The 19,978-nt window shown below is 33.2% G+C and overlaps 3 protein-coding genes across 3 annotated transcripts; all 3 read left to right on the top strand.

The window, feature by feature from the left end:
- The first annotated feature begins 4,736 nt into the window (after positions 1-4,736).
- LOC107919115 (RING-H2 finger protein ATL29) lies at positions 4,737-5,932 on the top strand. Its single transcript, XM_016848643.2, has one exon. It carries the CDS (start codon positions 4,940-4,942, stop codon positions 5,711-5,713), a length of 774 nt encoding a protein of 257 aa, XP_016704132.2. The 5' UTR covers positions 4,737-4,939; the 3' UTR covers positions 5,714-5,932.
- A 310-nt stretch (positions 5,933-6,242) lies between these two features.
- On the top strand, positions 6,243-7,890 carry LOC107918663 (protein TORNADO 2). Its single transcript, XM_016848248.2, has 2 exons — positions 6,243-6,872; positions 7,407-7,890. Exons 1-2 carry the CDS (start codon positions 6,375-6,377, stop codon positions 7,716-7,718), a joined length of 810 nt encoding a protein of 269 aa, XP_016703737.1. The 5' UTR covers positions 6,243-6,374; the 3' UTR covers positions 7,719-7,890.
- Positions 7,891-8,202: 312 nt separating this feature from the next.
- LOC107918662 (protein TORNADO 2) lies at positions 8,203-9,642 on the top strand. The gene is made up of 2 exons (XM_016848247.2): positions 8,203-9,043; positions 9,128-9,642. Exons 1-2 carry the CDS (start codon positions 8,237-8,239, stop codon positions 9,440-9,442), a joined length of 1,122 nt encoding a protein of 373 aa, XP_016703736.2. The 5' UTR covers positions 8,203-8,236; the 3' UTR covers positions 9,443-9,642.
- Positions 9,643-19,978: the final 10,336 nt, after the last annotated feature.

Consider the following 19,978-nt stretch of genomic DNA (forward strand, 5'->3'; position numbering starts at 1 on the left):
TCTCTATTAATCTTCCAGTTCGATTACTGATCTTTTACAAATTTTGTCGAAAATCTTGTTAATCTTGGTAAATCTTGAAAACCATTATATATTCATGTGTAAATCCTATTTGAAGGACTTGATCTACGTGCCTCGGACTAGATCCATGCAAGAGGGACGTCACTCGAGACTCCGTTGGCAGGTGTGTGTTCTTTTACAAGTGAATCGGGATAAAATCGAGCCTAGTATAGGGCCACACGAGCTTGTGGGCCACCTGTGTGGACTAGACGCCCCCATACACGGCCATATTCTCCCTAAAACCCTAGGATGTTCGATTTTCACACGACCTATGGCCTCTCATACAGTCGTGTCACCCTTGAAGCTTAAATTTTGCATATCTCAAACGGCCACACTTTGTTACACAACCTTGCCACACGGCTATGTATCCCATCTACATGGTCGTGTGTCCCCTGTATCTCAAATTTTACAATTTTGACCTAAAATTTTAGGTTTTAGTCAATTTAGCTCCTGAATAATTTTTAAACTATGTTTAGTGTTTTAAATTATACAATTAGGTCCCTGATTATTTGAATTATGTTAGAATCCATGATTGAGTGAATTATTAGGTCCTTGATTATATGAATTATGTTAGAATCCATGATTGACTGAATTAATTCGGTAATTATATATATTTGCATGAATTATGAATAGTATATATAACTATTGTATCTATAATTGGGATCATACATATAACATGCTTTGTGTTACTGTTAATATAAATACATGAAAAGTATGACTTTTGCTACTGCTTTACTATGTGTTAGTACATTAATTGCTATCATATTTGATATGTATTAAATATGTCACGTTGAATTGGGATGATACGATGTGATCGGAAGAATTCTAGCAGTTTATCTGCATTTATCTATTTTGTTGTGATCTACAGCCAAGGGCAGATTCCATTTGTGGGTACTATTATGTATTGATCTGTCATAATTCGATGTAGCAGATTAAACTAGTTTTCACACTTAAGGATCCTGAATACAAGTATTTTTATTGTATTTTAGTTAAGTTTCTTTAGTTTTACTTACATTCAATAAAATGTGCAAATTAAGTCTTTTATTGACCTTAAGATTCGAATGAGGCCTGAGGGAGAGCTAACGTACTTTGTAAGTGTGCAGGAGACCATTAAAAGGTATTTTAGGTCAATACTAGATGCTATGTCACAACACGAAAGGTCTGATGTCGTAACATAGGGAACAGAATGAAGAAAACTCAAGTCTGCCTTCGATGTTAGACACAGACTGAGGGTGTCGCGACATACCCCTAAAGATGGCTACAAATGAGCATACTAGTTGCTATGTCGCGACACAGGTTTTGGTGTGTCATAACATCGACTTTTGGACGGAAATAAAACATTGTAATTTAACCATTTTTAACTAAAAATAAATTTAGCCGAATTGTATAGCACTCCACTACAGCCCATATTTGTTGTTATTTTACATCAAGTCATTATAATTTTATCACTTTAACATTTTAGTCCTTAAACATTAAAATTACTAAATACTACTTTACAAAATAGTCCTATTTAACAACCAAGCTTAATAATCTACCATAAAACTTCAAGAGCAACTCCTACATTAATAACCTATAACATTTAACAGTTTTACATATTAGTCCCCGGGGTAGCTAGATCAAGCTAATACGAGCTCAAAAACATAAAAAAAATTACTAAAAATAGGATTAAAAATCACTTACATACCCTAACCTAGCTTGACAGAAGCTTTCTTCTCCCATAACAATGGCCATTCGGTTTCCAAAGAAAAGAAAGGAAGATGATAACTAAATTTAGCATTCTTTTAATTTAACCTTTTATTTACTTAATTTACAATTTTAACCTTTACATTATGACTTATAAAAATAAATAAAACATGTCCATATTTTTCCATCAAACGAGAATATGTAATAATTACCAACTAAGGGGGTTTAATTGCACAATTGATCCTTCAGTCATTTTAATTTTTTAACTAAACAAGCTTAATTTCAAGTTAACCCTAAACTAATTAGGACTAAATGAGCAAATAGCCTAAAAGCTAGTGGATTAATCATATCCACCGTGCTTGGACTTTTTGACCATGGTTTAATCACCATTTTGGTCCCTTTACTAATTTAAATCTATAACAATTAACTTTTACCTCTTTTACAATTTAATCCTTTTTACCTTAATTAAGCAACCAATTGTCAAAATTACTAGACCAAACCTCAATCCACCTATAATACGACTTTGCAAACATTTAATAAAAAAATTTACGACCTTAAAATATGAAAACGAGTCCCAATACCTCATTTTCAAAAACCACTTGACTTTTAGGCTAAACCACTTATACTAACCATTAATTTAATTAATTAAACTTCATTAAATCAAAATTCAATATAAAAATTATTATTGACTCGTATAATTTAAATACTAATTTTACAAACTTACTCGTTGAATTTGTAGTCCCGAAACCATTGTTTTCGACACCACTAAAAAACAGGCTGTTACAGTTTCACATGCAAGACTTTTTACTGTAAACTCACAGCCAAAGGCAGATTCCATCTACAGGGACTTGTGTGTCAAAGCCAAATGGTAGCTATTATTTGCGAAGCAGTAGTGGTTTATCCACATCCCGGTGTGTTGAAGAAGTGGGTTTAGGGGAACTACCATTGTGGTGTGTAGCAGTGGTGTAGGATCTATTCTGTTAAAAATCAAAACTGTATGGCATCTTTAAAATAATGTGCATACAAATCTGGAATCTCTGTTATGATATATATGTGTGTGTGTGTGTGTGTGTGTGTGTGTGTGTGTGTGTGTATCTATGTATATTGCGAGCAAATCTGAAAATTGATTATTCTGAAAACCTCTATTGTGATTTCTAATATATTAATGATGGTTGCATTGAAAAACCGATACTCTAAACTGTTGCTTGATTGTGATTCTTTTATCTCATATTAATTAATGTGTCTTACCAACTGTTTGCACTTATTTTTCTTGTGAATGAACTCACATAAAGCGTCATAGCTCACTCCCCTTTAAATTTTCATCCTTATAGATAACCCTTAAGATTAGGACGTAGACGTCGCATCTAGAGGGTCTTGGCTCAGAATGTTCTATTTTATTAAAATATTTTAAGATTAATTTTGTTCAAAGACAATATTATTTTATTTCGAACTATGGCATGAGACTTAGGATTTGAATTTGTTTATTTTGCATGATATTAAATTTAAATTATTAGGAAGTTATGTTATGAGTATTGATTAATATGCATGAACCTCCGGTTTTTACTAAAAACAAACATATCTCTTTTCTGTTGCTAAATTAGAATTAAGATTTTGAGAAATAATAAAACGGTCTGCAACTAAAATTTCCTCCTAACCCAAGCAATTGTTTTATGATGGTTGTTTTCAAAACTCCGATAATCCTACTAGACCAACTCGATGGCTAATGTAATCTTCCGAATTCGGGTCTAACGTCTAGGCTGGGTTAGAGAGATTACAATTATAATTTTATTTAAAAAAACTTAAAATGGATAAGTGGTTATGTTGAAAGATTTAAAATTCTTTTAAAGGTAAAGGTTTTCATGGGTCAAATTTGACTCGATTTAAAAACAAATTAAGCTCGAACCTTTTTTTTACCCGACCTTTTCAAAAACTATATTACTATTAAATAAAAATAAAATAAAATAAATATTTATATTTATATTTATATTTATATATTTTATAATTAAATTTAAATAAAAAATTTAATAAAATCATTTTATTTGCATTTTGTCCAGAATCGCTCAAGTGCTGGTTCAATGTTTTACATTGACTTAACGTATTTTTATAACGTTACGTAATAAAATTAGTTAGGCATTAATTAAGTTAAAAAGAAAAATAAAAAACTAAAAGAAAAGCAAATATTATTATAAACTTATTTATCAAGCCTTTAGTCCCAAGTTAATCATACAACAAGGAGAGAGAAATTCCAAATTAAGGTAAAACACAGTTGATATTAGGGAAGGCATTGCAAGATAGTCCTTATGGTGATAACTGCACGTTTTTGTACGACGAGCAGTCCAAGAATCGAGAGAGTGTGGCTATGGCGGCAGAGGTGGTGGTGGGAATGTGTACCGAATGCAAAGACAAGGATTTGTAATAAGTGGGAACTTACTGGGTACTGCCCATTTGGAAATAGAGCTGGAGGTATTGTTTATCAATTGATCGGTTAACGAATTACTTTTTATTTTTGTCCTGTTTTGATTTGGATTATGGAAAGTATTTATGCATTTCATTTGTTTGCTATCGGTGTTTGTTATTCAGTCAAAAGATTAGAATTCACATAGGATGATGAGTTGTGTAATTTAATTGTTTGATTCCTATGCGTATGCTCTAGGCTGGGATTGACCACAGCCATCCAATTTACTAATCAGTGTCGTGCAAGTTGGATGGTACTCAAAGCGGGACTCTTATCATGGACATGGTAGTATGCACTTGTTAAGTGATAAATAAGAATTTGGAGGTCATATGCTTGTACCCTTTAGCTCCTCAATTACTTTTACTTTAGAATCAGCTTAAAGACAGTGCTCCACTGATGAGTAGCTAACCCGAAGGATGATGCAAGATTGATGTTGTGTTGTTTTAAATGGACTGAGTGAGGACAAATATCATTCAGACAATACTCCACATCCTTCTCACAAGGACTCGTTCAATACCCAAAAATATAATGCTTACCAAGCATCACCTTTCCAAATTAAGGCTACCGTTTCAAAAACACATGCGTTGACCTGCTTCCTTGTTTCTCTCTTTCCTTCTACACAATCAACAAAGGAAAAAAAGAAAACATCTAATCAACAAACAGGCAATCTCATTTTCTCTCATCAATGAAAAAACACAAGGCCAGGACGATATATACTCCGGCTACTGCTGCCCTTTTTATTCGATGTCGACAAGTTCCACTTCTAATGAACCATCCTCCTCCTCATCAAAGTACAGCCAGCCAGCACCTATAATTATAACAATAGTTTTCATTGTTGCGGTCATTGGTTTTTTCACAGCATACTTATGTAGTTATTTCTTGAAAAATGTTCTTGCTATCTGGAATTATGGGCGTAACCCTTCAGCTGCTACAGCTGCCACAGAAGGTGGTGCAGATATGAGTGATGGTCTTGATCCTGAATTAATACAAGCTTTCCCTACATTTTATTATTCCAGCGTCAAAGACTTTTGTCCCCAAAAGTACAGTCTAGAATGCGCTATTTGCTTGGCAGAGTTTAGTGACGGTGACATGCTTCGATTTTTAACTATTTGTTGCCATGTTTTTCACCAGGAATGCATTGATCATTGGCTTGAATCACATAAAACATGCCCAGTTTGTCGTCAAGAGTTAGATGTGACTAGTAAATCAATAGTAAATGTAAGTTCACTACAAGATTCTGTTCGCATTGAAGTTTCAGAAGATATAAATAACAAAGTTAATGGTGTAGAAGATGCACAATGCTCTTTGAATTCGAAAGAACAACATGATAAAAAACATGAGGTCATAGAAAGATATTTAAGGTCACATTCAACGGGACATTCCATAACTATAGAAGAAGAGGAGGATAAACATACATTGAGACTGCCTGACAATGTAAGAATAAAGATTGCAAGGCGACATAAATCTGAAGGAAGTTATATTGCTTTTGGTGAATTTACAAGCTGCGAGGAGACATAGATGAAGTATAAGCTCATTTTTGACAATGTTGTCTTTGAAGTCATTTGCTAGAGCTTTTCTGTAAAAATTGCCTTTGATGAGTTGCACCAGTAGTTATGGTTGATACAAACTGTACTCTTTTGCCTTTGTAGAATAGCTCAATGAACTTTACAATTTATGTGCTTTATCATTAAAGTTGCAAGAAAGAAGCAAACCCTAAAAGGAATCAAAGGATGCAAAACCAGAGAACATTTGTGACATTTAACTGTCTTCTTTTCTATTATTTTATTTTATTTTTATGTTTCTTTTGCATTCCCTCGATAAATACAAAGGTTGGAGACAACTAATCTTTTTTGTTTCTTTTTCTTTCCATATCCTGTACCAAGGTTATCCTTTTCAAAAAGTGATTAGATTTGAAGACCTAAATACACTTTTAAAATGTCATTAATTGTTTCGTTTTAGTAGCTTTCATGGATCCAATCCAGGGCAAAGAACAAAAGCTTGTGGGGTTACATGACAGAAGCACTATATCTTGTACACATTTTTTCAACACGAATATCTTTACTCGAGGCAACTCCCTTTTCTTTTTGAGAGCCTTTTTTCATTACTAGATCTCAAAAACAATACCCAGATATAGCTCTTTCACTCTTCAGACACATCAATTCTCCAAAAATAAGAAAAAATGGCACTAAGCAACAATGTCATCGGTGCAATCAACTTCGTTGCTATGCTGCTCTCCATTCCAATCATTGGTGCTGGAATCTGGCTTGCAAATCAACCAGATAATTCTTGTGTCAAGATTTTACAATGGCCTGTTATAGTTTTAGGAGTGTTAATCTTGGTTGTAGCACTAGCAGGCTTCATTGGAGGGTTTTGGCGCATCCCATGGCTCCTTATTGCTTACCTTGTTGGCATGTTGATCCTCATCATATTGCTTGCATGCTTGGTTGTTTTCGTCTACATGGTTACCATGAGAGGTTCAGGCCACCTTGAACCTAGTCGGGCATACTTGGAATATCACCTGGAAGATTTTTCAGGTTGGCTTCAACGAAGAGTTAGAAGTTCTTTCAAGTGGGAAAGGATTAAAATCTGTCTCAGCTCAACAGATATATGTACCCAGCTGAACCAAACTTATACAATGGCCATAGATTTCTTTAATTCCCATCTAACTCCAATAGAGGTAAATCTCAGTTTCTCTACTCAAGTTTCAAATTGTTCCATACATCTCCATCCCTAATCTTGAGTTTTGTAGGAATTTAATGAAGTAAGTTAAGGCATAAATCCTTATTTATTTCAAGAAATTCAAAGGAGAGGTATACTATGTTCTTGTTAAAATTCCTGGAATCTTCTCCCGGAAATAGGCTGTTTTGTCAAATTATGATTTTGATTCCTTTGCTATGCTCAAATTTAGTATTTAGTCCCTAGATTTTAATTTGGCATGATTTAGTCCTCTACTTTTATAATGTTATTGGTTAATCCAACCGGTGAGTACTTTGATCTGAACAGTTGAATGGACTAACTATTTGGAATCACAAATTATGCTGAAGTACAAGATTAAATCACAAATTTAAACATAGTAGAGGAACCAAAACCAAAATTTAACCCATTTTGTTTAATACCAAGTTTAGATTTAGGCATGCATGTTAAGCTAATAGATTCTCCAGCCATAAGTTAATCATCTTGTATATTTATTCTTTATGCTTTTACTTTACAGTCTGGATGCTGTAAGCCACCAACTGAATGTGGATACACATTTGTGAATCCAACAAACTGGATCAGCCCCATCGACAACATAGCGGATCCGGACTGCATACAATGGAGCAATGACCAAACGCAGCTGTGCTACAATTGTAATTCATGCAAAGCGGGATTACTTGCAAATATAAAACAAGAATGGAGAAAAGCCGACATAATACTGCTCATAACTCTTATTGCTTTGATATGTGTATATCTAGTAGGGTGTTGTGCATTTAGGAATGCAAAGACTGAGGACATATTTAGGAAGTACAAGCAAGGTTATACGTGAGGAGTAGGTGGTTTGAATGCAGTTTTTGGTTTTGTGACTTTGTATAACTAAGCAGATGTTTTACTTGTTTTCATGTGGTTGAAAATTTGTGTTGGTACTGAATGTTTTCATTACAGGGTGTAGACATTTGTGTAAGAGCAGTGATGAGATGTGTCCAATATTTTACTGTTTAGTGCATGAGAACATTGACTTTAATGGTGGGGGTTCTTGAATCACTGTCTGACAATGTAAAGAAAAATGTCACAAAACTAAGTAATGGATGATTGCAAGAGGCTTGGCACGGATCTCCATAATAACCCCACGAATGATCTGAATTAGTAGCTAATTTTGAAAATTAAAAAGATGACTTTTCCATGAAAACGTTAAGCCTGGAAGCAAAAAGACCTGAAATCCCGGTTTTTGAATTTGAAAACAAAATGGCCGACAATGATACTTGCCCGAGAAAATATCGCCAAATGATCATCATGCATTTTCACTTTCAAACCAAAATAAGGTTGCTTTCTAGTTCATTTAAACCCATGGGAACCATTTTAACATATGACAAATATTTTTACATGCTCGAGATCACTATAATTTTGTTTGGGCTTGCAAAATGTATAACACGGAAATTGAAGCTCATTCTTATCAAAGAAGGGACTCAATTCATCGTGATTCGTGTCCCTCTAGCTGGCCTAAAGTTGGGAAATATAACCCTGAACATTTTCTTCATTTTCTCCTTCACTTTATCCCTATTCTATGCTATCCCATTTCCTGTAATCCGCCATTATAGTATTAGGTTTATTAGACCCCAGAGAAAAGATATTCTCATTATCCTCGATCTCACCGACATGGCAGCCAACAGCACCACTGTTGGTGTTATCAACTTCATCACCTTGCTTCTCTCGATTCCAGTCATCGGAGCAGGAATCTGGCTTGCAAACGAACCGGACAACGCTTGCGTGAAGATACTGCAATGGCCTCTTATAATACTAGGCATCTCAATCGCGGTCGTGGCACTGTTAGGCTTCGTAGGAGGGTGTTGGCGCATCACTTGGCTCCTCATCTTTTACCTTTTTGCAATGTTCATCCTGATACTAGTGTTTGCTTGTTTGGTTGTTTTAATCTATTTGATCACCAACCAGGGTTCAGGTCACCCTGCACCAGGCCGCATATACTTGGAACATGACCTTGATGATTTTTCCGGTTGGCTTCGTCGAAAAGTAACGAATCCTTACAAGTGGGATCGGATTAGATCTTGCCTTAACTCAACAGATATGTGTTCCGAATTAAACCAAAGATATCGTATAGCTCAGGATTTCTTCAATGCTCGGTTAACATCTATACAGGTAAGCAGTGAGCTTCATTCTAAACTTGCAATGAATAGAAAAAGCAATGAATAAAATTATTCTTTTCTTTCTTGTTGTTCTTAGTACGGATGCTGTATGCCGCCAGCTGAATGTGGGTACTCTTACATAAATCCTACGTATTGGCTGACCCCCAACAACACAGCAGCAAGCATGGACTGCTTGCAGTGGAGCAATGAACAAATGCAGCTTTGCTTTCATTGCGATTCATGCAAAGCGGGATTACTGGCTAATTTGACCAAAGAATGGAGAAGCGTAGACATCATTTTGTTCATTACACTTGTAGTTTTGATATGCGTGTATTTGATAGGGTTTTGTTTTGCTCTTAGGAAATCCAAAACTGGGGATACATCCCCAAGACGCCACAAACAAAATACATGAAGGTCTTGCTTCATGTTGTAAGTAGTAACTAGTTATGAGCCAGTTCCATCATTATCTTATTTAATCTGTTTTTTTTTTCCAATTATCCCCTCATCTGATCTGAACAAAATGTTGGAATCGTATATTAACATGATTAAAAACTATGCCTGCTAAAGTGTATGGAATATATCCAAATTATCTTTTGATTTAACATCTGCTACAGAAACCTCACTGTTTGGAGATGGGGAAGGTGATGATATCATTATAGCGGTAGAAAATTGTAAAAAAAAAAAAGCCGAATAATGTGTCTATGCGTAATTTGCGCGGGGCACCGAAAGATGATACTTATTTTTTTTTCTCTTTTTCTATTACGAGTGGCAGGATAACAGCAAAGGATTTGTGGGGCTTTGGGTTTCATGACCAGAAAAGGATTTATAGGGATAAATATTAAAAATCGGTAGAAAAGAAGAGGGATAAACCCTCAAATATTGTTAAAGACTCGTTTAACAAATATAAAAAATGACAATACATTTAGATATTGATTTTTGTATGGGTAAAATTTTGAATTTTATTTTTTTTCAAATATTAGAGGTAATTTTCAAGTTTTTAAATACATTTCAAAAGAGTAATGATTTTCTTATTTCTTCCAAATGTGTTCCCCATTGATCTGGTGATTCCAAAGTTTCACCGAACTGAAGGACAGTGTTAGATATCTTATCCGAGGTTTCCATTTGTTCATGACAAAACCTCTAAACTCAAAGTAAGCAAGCCAACCCAATCTCCTCACTCCCCAAAGCAACGTCAAACTTAAGATATTGGATGTGATACACCACAGTTTCCAGGAATACACCACAGTTTCCAGGAAAGACTACTCCTATAGATATCACTGCATAAGCCTCTGTTTAATCTCCCAAAAAGATTCTCTTAGTTCTAAGTAAAATTAGGTCCTTTGAATCTAATATCTCGCAAACCACGAATTCTTGGAAAAGTTTGCAACCATTAACAAGTCACCGCTCCTGAGAATAGAGCCGTCCACTGGTTGAGCTATAAGTCTTCAATAATAGCTTCCATTGCCTTTTGTGGTCGGCAGTACCATAGAAACTTCATTATTTCATACTTTAACCACTTTACCCTTCCACTGCAAAGACATTGGTAATCTCTGATTGTTTCTTGATGGATGGGCCACCCAACTCAACATGATGGGCTTGGGGTTGCTCTTGCCAACTAATTTTCATATAACCCCTTCTATATTCACCAACCCATCAAATGCCTTTATTTTTCGCTCAGGTTTGCGTTGCTCCTGTGAAAAGATGGTTGATTCTTTTCCAATGGTTGACTGCCTTTATTACCTTGGTCTTCCTGGGGAATATTCCCTTTATTTGGTAATAAATCAAAACAAGGTTTTTAATACCAATGGTGGTTGAGCCACCAAAAAAGTTAGGTTCAAAGAGGAGGAACCTGGTTTTGTACAAGCTAGTCCCCATGGCATGGCAACCAATCAAGTGGATGCCATTCCTTTTATCTGCTTTTCGGAAATGATCCATAGTCTTCTTAAAGCAAAGCATGAACTCCTGGGGTGAACATCGGATTCAATACTTTTTCCTAATAAAATCATATAAACTTTTATCTAATATCTATAGGTGTATAATCTAGGTTGGGCTTTAACAATCACAAGGACTATTACTATTACATTCAGTCTAGACGAGCAAATTTATTAATTTTCAACCGAGCCTAAGTTGTGACCCATCTTTATTTGCTAGACTGAACTGGATCTTTTCATGTAATTGGATCTAAAACCAGCCCAACTTCTACGCTCTGGAGCCACTGTGCTGGTTTGGGGATTCTACAATTTTGATAGCGACTCCACGAGATAATATTCGGCCATATATCAATCCATTGAATTTAGCTCTGAACCATTCCCCTAACTTTGTGGTCAAGAACCAATTTCTCAGATTCTAAACCCAATGCTTGAAGCGTGTATACCAACTTGATGGAACTTTCAATGGACATTAAACAATCAATATCCGCCAATTTGGTTCAGCAATCCATTGATTCTTAAACTAGACAACAGTTGAAGGTCACCGAGTTGTTGAAAGCTGATCCTCTCGCAAATTCTCATAAACCATTCTGTCATTCATGTCTGCCAAAATACAGGGGACTTGACTCCTGGAAAGGTAAGTCAATTGCTCAAGACTGAAGCCTGGTAGCATGCAGAGGAAATTTCCTCCCCACAACTTGCACTGCACGCATAATAAAGTTTGTGGGGATACGGACTGGATCACTAGTTCATCAATGAAACCAAAAAAGCTAGTTGACTTTTAAAACTATCACCATGACCCCACCTCTCAGGTCAATGTTAGATGTATCATATAATTGGCTTTTAATAATATATTACTTCACTTAATCTCTATCAGACACGGGTGCCTTAACCATCAAGATCTTTTCGATTTCCGTTGGTAAGATTTCATGGCTGAATCAACGGATTATATCACAATAATTGGTTAAGTGGAGAAACCACAGTTAAATTTAAGAACTAATTTAAAACACAGTTGACTTTCAACAAGAGATCCGTCCGAAATGTGGCAACGATGCTTTTAATTTCCACCTACAATCTCATAATCTGTCGACAAGGAAAATGCACATCTGTTTGATATTATTATCGTTGTTTTGAATTTATATATAATCGTCCAGGATTATTGAAATCGATGTTTTTGTCTTGATTAAGATCAGGTGTCTGAAGAATAAATTCCATTGAAGAGGCCGGCAATTTTGGTTGACAGGGACGATACATGCATGGTAATTTTTTTCTATATATAATTGAAGAAGGAGATGTTTTCGAGTGTTGGTCCAGATTATTTTACAACTAGCAATGAATTTCTTTGTCATTGAACGGAGATGTCAAGGCAAACTATTTATATATCTATATGTTTACAGATATTTTATAACCAAAGACACCATTTAGGCCATATTTTTCCCTTCATCTCTAATCATGCTACTGATCAACATTACTTTATTTTCAGCATGCTTTTGTTTTTTTATTTCTTTCATAATAATATCTTCTTCATATTCTTCATATTCTTCACAGGTTTAGGAAAAATTTTGGACACCTCAACTTTAGCCTCACTGATAAAATTAAAAGTCAATAACACCATAACGCAAAGCAGACAATGTAGGGAGGTGAGGCGCCTATTGCTAAATCCTAGCAAAAAGCAGGAGATAGGCTAGGGTTAGTAAGCAAAATGACATGAGGGATTAGGTAAATTATTAATATAATGATCCACCTCCACCCATTTTATTGCATTAAGGCCGAGTAAAATTGTGGACGTGCAAAATCGAAAAAGTTTCATAGCTGGCATCATAGATTATGCTTTTCGCATGTACAAACAGAAAGTTGGGCAGGTTTTTTTGTTGGAGGTGGATCACATGGGATACTGGTCCAAGACTGTCTGGAAATGGGAGAGATTAATAGAGGAAGAGCTTGGCATGAGTTTTTCTGGACATTTTTTCTTACTTTGTAGGCCATGGAATACTTGGATGTGATAGGATGACTTTACCATGCAACATTTTTACAAGTAACAGAAGAAGATGATTCAGGTGATGACAAGTATATAGAAGTTTTCAGTTGAATGAACTATTTGATCTCCATGGTTTTAAGATTATCAGATATAATAATTGATTTATTGAAAGATTAAATAATTTCATATCAAAAGCAAGGTCACCATAGTCGCAGCCACTAATTAAAATATATATTTGGTTAATTTTGGATTAAACACCGTCCGTAATAACAAATCTTTAATTTAATTAATTAATTATGAGATAAATTAAGAATATAATATTTTTCGAAATTCTTTTGTAAAAAATATATTTCGAAAAAAATTATATTCTTAACTATTATTTTTCCTTAACTAATTTAAATTAATATAAGATAAATAATAAATAAAAATATGAGGAACTAAAAATAATTAAATATGTACATGTGAGTAAAAAAATTTAAATATTTATACAAAATGTAATAATTAAGAATAAATTTAATATATTAAAAATAATAGTTTATATAATATGACAACTTATCATCAATTTTATTTTTTTAGAAATTCGTATATGTAAAACGAATAAATCCTAAAAAATAATATATGATTGTAACGTAAGTAAACCCTAAAATATGGCATACCATGTTAAGAAAAAATAGATTAGAGATTGGCAAAGCTAGACCTCCTAAAGTGGGGGCGCCCTACCAATGTTAATATATTTGAATTTCTATCGTAAGCTACGTAATTATTTTAACAACACAACCAACATTGCATTGCTTGAAAAGCTTGTATTTAGTGGTGCAGACAAAGTGGCTTCACACCGGATCTCACTCTCTTTATTTTATTTTAATTTATAATTTAATCTCTATATTTTTATTTATACAAATTTAATTCTTTTATTATTTTTTTGAATTTTCAAATTTAGATTCAACTGCTTCCAATTATCAAATATAGTTAAATCATCATTAAAGCATTTATACAAACTATAAAAAAATGAATAGATTGTAATTATTCAATTTGTTTGTCAATAAAAAAAGAAAAAGAAAATCGTCATAATACTTGGTAGTTTATATATGATCAAGTGTTCATATTTAGTACTGGCAATGTACTTTCTTTTATTTCATAAAGAGTCTCTCTTTTTTTAGATATTTATTTCTTAATATTTTACTATACTCTTATAAAATACTTGTCAATCCCTTAACATTGTTTGTAGTGTCTAAAACCTTCACTAGCAGTGTACCAAATAATTTTTCTATGATTAATACAAATACAATATATTAGATCATATATATATCTATTACTTATAAAATTTTAAATACGAAATATATAATAAATTATTAAAATGGCTATTTAAAACTAAAAAATAAAGTTTCCCATACTTACAATTCTTTTTGAAAAATCCACAATGTTCAAAAAAAAATCTTAAAACATTTATGAAATTATAAAAGCAATCAAGTCATAATCTATTTTTGAAAATTATCAAAAAAAATTTTAAAATTATAATTATACGGAACTTCAATAAAAACTAAAAAATAAAATAAAATCTATTTGTTTAGAAATGTAGGTTTTAGAAAATTTTAGAATTTTATGAGAAATTTTAACAACTTATGGTTTTCTTAGTAATTTTAGATTTTTTGCATTTTTATGAATTTTTTTATGTTTTTAAAGGAATTTTGAGTTTTTTTAGTAAGAAATACCATAAAATTCTTAAAATTTTTCATAATATTCTAAAAATTTTCTAAAAACAATACAATTTCCAATAAACAAATTTATAATTTTTTTATTTTGAATACTTATAATCTTATTTTTTTATAATTTTTTAAAAATAAATTTTGTTTTTCTGTTTTTTTTATAATTTTATGAGTTCTTTAATTTTTGGGTTTTTGGATTTTTAAAGATATTTTCTTTTACATATTTTTAATATTTTTAAATGTTTTTTTTTCTCTTTTTCTTGGCACGTTGCAACGTTGGCTGAAATGTTTTTAATGAAATTTAGGTTGAGGGGGTATTTATGGGTTAGGTCGAGTCAGGTTCGAGTCGGGTCTAAACAAGATATTAATATTTTTATGTTTGTACAAGCTCGGCCCTGCCTGGCTCGAAATATGAGCTTAAAATTTTATCTAAACCAGCCCCACTTATATTATTTTTAATTTTTTCAAAAAAATATTTATATTATATTATTTTAATATTTAATAATTTTTTATTCTTTATTGAAATTTTTTTATATAATCATTTTAACATTTTTTAATGTTTACATTAAAGTAGTATTATATATTTAGTATAGGTTTATTTTTTTAATGTGTTCTAAATTACATAATATAAAGATTTATAAACCTAAAAACGAGCGATGTCGGGCTTTAAATATCCATGCTTGGGCCCCGTCTATATTTTAAATGGACCTATTTTTTTTTGGTGTGTAACCTCCCCAACCCAACTTTGACGTTAGACTTGAATTAAAGAAATTATATCGACCACCAAAATGGCCTAATATAATCAACTTTGGTTAAGAAAAATTTTGTTTTAAATGTAATTTTATTATTGATACATATAAATTTCTATTTTGATATTAAATATAATTAGTAATTTAAAAGTTTTTTCAATATAGAAATAAACTCTTAAAAAGAGTATATAAAGTATTCATAAGAAAATCTTAATAATTATGCCGTATCATTGTTATTCATTACATGTATGTTTACATTTTAAAATATTGTAAACTACATCTAAAGTCATTAAACTATTAGTAAGTTTATGTTTGAAGAGAAATATCACAAAAGTTTTATTAAACCATCATTAAAATAAAAGAAACCATGCACACGTATTTAAACAACCCTGCTAACTGTTATTAACCTACTAACTACTTCTTAACAAACTAACTACTAACTACCTAACGGTTAGAGTTAGGTTGACTATTCCTTAATATTCACCTAGCTAGTGAACATCGTTGAATGCTTTCGTTTTTGCTGACCACCTTCAGTTGTGTTCTGAACTTGCTAAAACATGCTGCTGGTAAAGGTTTCATGAGCACCACTACCACCTAATCCTGAGCTAGAACATAACCGACGACCAACTGACCTATTGCCACTTTTTCATGAACAAAAAATAAGTCAAGCTCTACATGCTTGAACTTGAAGTCTAGAATCGAATTAGCTAACATCGCCACTGTATTCGAATTTTCACACCACAAAGTTGTCTTTCTTGCAAGCTGAACATGTAACTCTTTCAACAACGACTCTATCCAAATGACCTCCGCTATAGCATGCGCGAGACTCATGTTTTCTACTTCTGAAGAAGAATGAACCACTACCTGTTGTTTCTTAGGACCACATAAGACAAGGTTTCCTCTGAGAAATATACAAAACCCTGACGTGGATCGCCTATCATTAGGATTGTCACCCCAACTGGCATTTGTATAACCCATAAGCGACAAGTGAGGAGCAGTAGTGAAACAAACTCTATGGTCGATAGTGGCCTGTAAATACCGTAAAATAAACTTTACAGCCTTGAAATGATGATCAAGAGGTTTATGCATGAATTGACAAACCCTATTTACAACAAAGGCGATTTCATGCCTAGTGATTACAATATATTGTAATGGCCCCACTAAGCTCCTGTACTCAGACTCATTTTCAATAAGACTTCCAGCATGAGTAGATAATACACAAGAGGAAACCATAGGAGCTAATGTGCCTTTGGAACTCTCCATGCGACTCCTATGCAACAAGTTAAGGATATACTTTCGTTAGTTGAGTAATAGCCCCAAAGAGTTATAGGTTACCTTTATACCCAAAAAATAACGCAACTATCCCAAATCTTTAAGAGAACCTTGAATCTAAAGACTTCACAAACTCATCAATGATTGGATGATGGTTGTCTGTAACTATAATGTAATCGACAGAGACAAGTTCATAAAGAAGAACCTCACTAGTATGCTTTATAAAAAGTGAAACATCAGACTTTGCCAGAGTAAAACCAGCTGCAACCAGATAATCCCTTAATTTTTTGAACTAAGCCTGAAGAGCCTATTCAAGACCATACAATGCTTTCTTGAGTTTACACACCAATGACACACCTTCGCTCTGTTGTTCAAACCCTAGAGGTCGAGTCATGTAAATCTCTTCAGTTAAGTCATCATTGAGAATAGCATTGTTTATGTCGACTTGCATTAACTTCCAACCTATGAAGCATGGACATGGACATGCAATACGGGTATGACACAATACAGACACGGTGACACAGTAATTTTTAAAAAATGAGGACACAAATTCGGCAGGATACAACAACAATTTTTTTATGTTAAAATGCTTAATGTAAATGAAAATATTGATATTTTTCATTAATAAATAATCAATTATTTTCCATTAAGTTCTCTTATCATTACATAAAATATAACAAAACATAGTAATAAATTTTCCAAGTTCATTACACAAAACGTGTCATATCTAACCTGATACGATCTCGCATCGGTGATGATTCGAGTCATATTAGTTACTCGATCGTAAAATCAATAAGTTCCGTTCCAATTGAAGTAAGCTGAAATTGGTTAAGATTAGGCTTTAAACAAATGGGTTTGAAGTATTTTAAATATGATAAGTATATGGTTTTGGCTAACAAGAAATAATGTTATATTTAAGTCAATGAATGTGGATGGAATAGAAAGGTTCAAGGTTGAAGAATGAACCAATACTATATACAGTATTGACCCGAGACTTATAAAAACACTTGAGATGGCAAATGATAGAACCTTGACCCACTGTCTATAAGGAGATGGAACCAAAGGTATAAGGGTGAACGCCACGCTCGATTTAGGAGTGATGAGTTCAAAGAAACAAGGTGAAGCCACTAGCTAGGCTAGATAAGTCAAGCTGTGTCTTAAAAGAACAAAGAGTGTTGAATTAAACTCACAATGTTATAAACATCCATAAAAGGATAAGAGGTATTTTGTCTAAATTGTCTAACTAGCAAATGATTACAAAAACAACTATTTATAAGCCCTAAAATGCCTATTAAAATTCGGCTACTAATGTGTTCACACAACCTTTAAAATATTCACACTTAATAATAAATTTCGGTTCATGAATTGGCAGATTCATGCTTCAGCAGAATAGTTACATTCCTCCCTCTTGGTGCGTGCATGTATTCTTATTCAAGAAGTATTCTTTATGTTCAATGGATGTACAGCCCTTAATCTACCTTCATTCCCTCTTAGATGAATGCTAGGTGCATGAAACAGGCATCTCCTTTAATTGAGATATTATGGCGTCTTGATCAAATAAATGGCAGTTTGCATTTAATTGGTTTATCTTTCATTTTTGATGCATGAATGTGCTGGTACATTGGCTGAATTAATGAGGCTTGAATCCCTTAAATATTGTACATGAATTCTCCTATATATGAAATAATTAATCAGCTAAATAAGATGTGAATATGATTTAATTCCCCTTGGATAGCCGAATGGGCAGCAGCCATTTCTAATGCTGTTGTAGCTCACGAACAGCCCTCAATGTGAACATATGAATTCGGTTGGACACTTGGTGTGAACTCAGCTTCTAGCTGAATGGTCAAGTGTGAAAACACTTGAATTTCTTTTGTAAAAACGAACAGCCTTCTTAGAGCAAGTTGATGTATGAACATTATTGTTCAATGTGTTGAATTAATTTATCTTCTCCTCCCTTAGACGTGCATGCATATAAGATATGCATGAAGTGCAACCCAATGGCCACATTAAGCTTCCCAAACGTCCACAGACATGAATGCTGCATAGAAGAAACAATCAGCAGCTCCACCTCCTTTTAATGCACGTCCAAATGCATGCCTTTACCTTCAATGTCGTTCATTGCACATGCTTGCTGTCATTGAATTTTGCTTGCTGATCAGCTCCTATAAACACATTAAAACTTATCTTAATTTTAAGAATAAAACATAATCCAACATCATTTAATTTGTCTAAGCTTTGGACACATTAAAAGCAAATAAATTCGGCTGTAGCTAAAGTATATTAAAACAGGTATTAGACTAGGACAAATTAAAGACATGTATTAAAATAAAACACATTTATTAGATAAAACTAAGTTAACTAACTTAATTAAATAATTTGATTTATTCCAGTAAGTTTAGGAAGCATAAAATAAAAGGATGGAAATGAGCTCGATGAGCTAGAATCGAGCTGAATTGAGCTCAACGAACTGGATTTGAGCTAGGTCAGCTTGCAAAAGATAGCAAGCCTTGCTTGGTGAGCTGGTCCAAAGGCATTCTCGGGGCGTGGCCCTATCAAAATCTAAATATGAAGGTCAACCAATATTCCTAATAAGGCTTATACAAAAAAAAAAGCAAAAAGAGGACAATTTTCTACTTCAATTCATAACATTAGTATTTTCCAAATCTTCTTCTTCATTGGAAAAAATTACCATCTCCATATCTGGTTCATCGAGAGATAGGCTAGCAACTTCAAGAACTTCAACTGCTTCAAATGAGTCAAATAAATCACCTCCAATATCCCACATCTTGTTCTGTTCTTCTTTATAATGAAGAGTATTTCTTGAAAGTAATCAAAGATTAGCATACACAAATATTAGATCTTCGGCACATTGAGAATTAATCTTGTTTCTCCTCATAGAATGGATAAACAAATATGTACTCTAATTCCTCTTACAGCAAGATGATGATGAAGGTTGTCTAAGAAGTTTCAAAGCTAAGTTTTGGAGCAGAGGTATTGAAGCCCCATGAACTAATCAGCAAGACTTGGGATCCAAAAGCCATCTATTTTATCGTGAATCAAATGAACCAAAATCATCTTGTGCTCCTGAAAATCTTGCAAAATCTTGAATAGTCATCTTCCTTTCTTCGGTAAAATAAAAATATCTTCTTAATCTCTTTTTCCTTTCCTCTGAACTTTTACATTTTTTTGTGGAGGAAGTAGACTTGGAACATTATTAAGCTAATCACTACAATAATACCTATGTAAACAAATAAATTTATTTTTTTAATTGATAATAAATAAAACAAGTATAAAAGAACAAAAACAAGCATG

Source organism: Gossypium hirsutum, chromosome A08 (genome assembly GCF_007990345.1).
Source record: "Gossypium hirsutum isolate 1008001.06 chromosome A08, Gossypium_hirsutum_v2.1, whole genome shotgun sequence".
Lineage (NCBI taxonomy): Eukaryota > Viridiplantae > Streptophyta > Magnoliopsida > Malvales > Malvaceae > Gossypium > Gossypium hirsutum.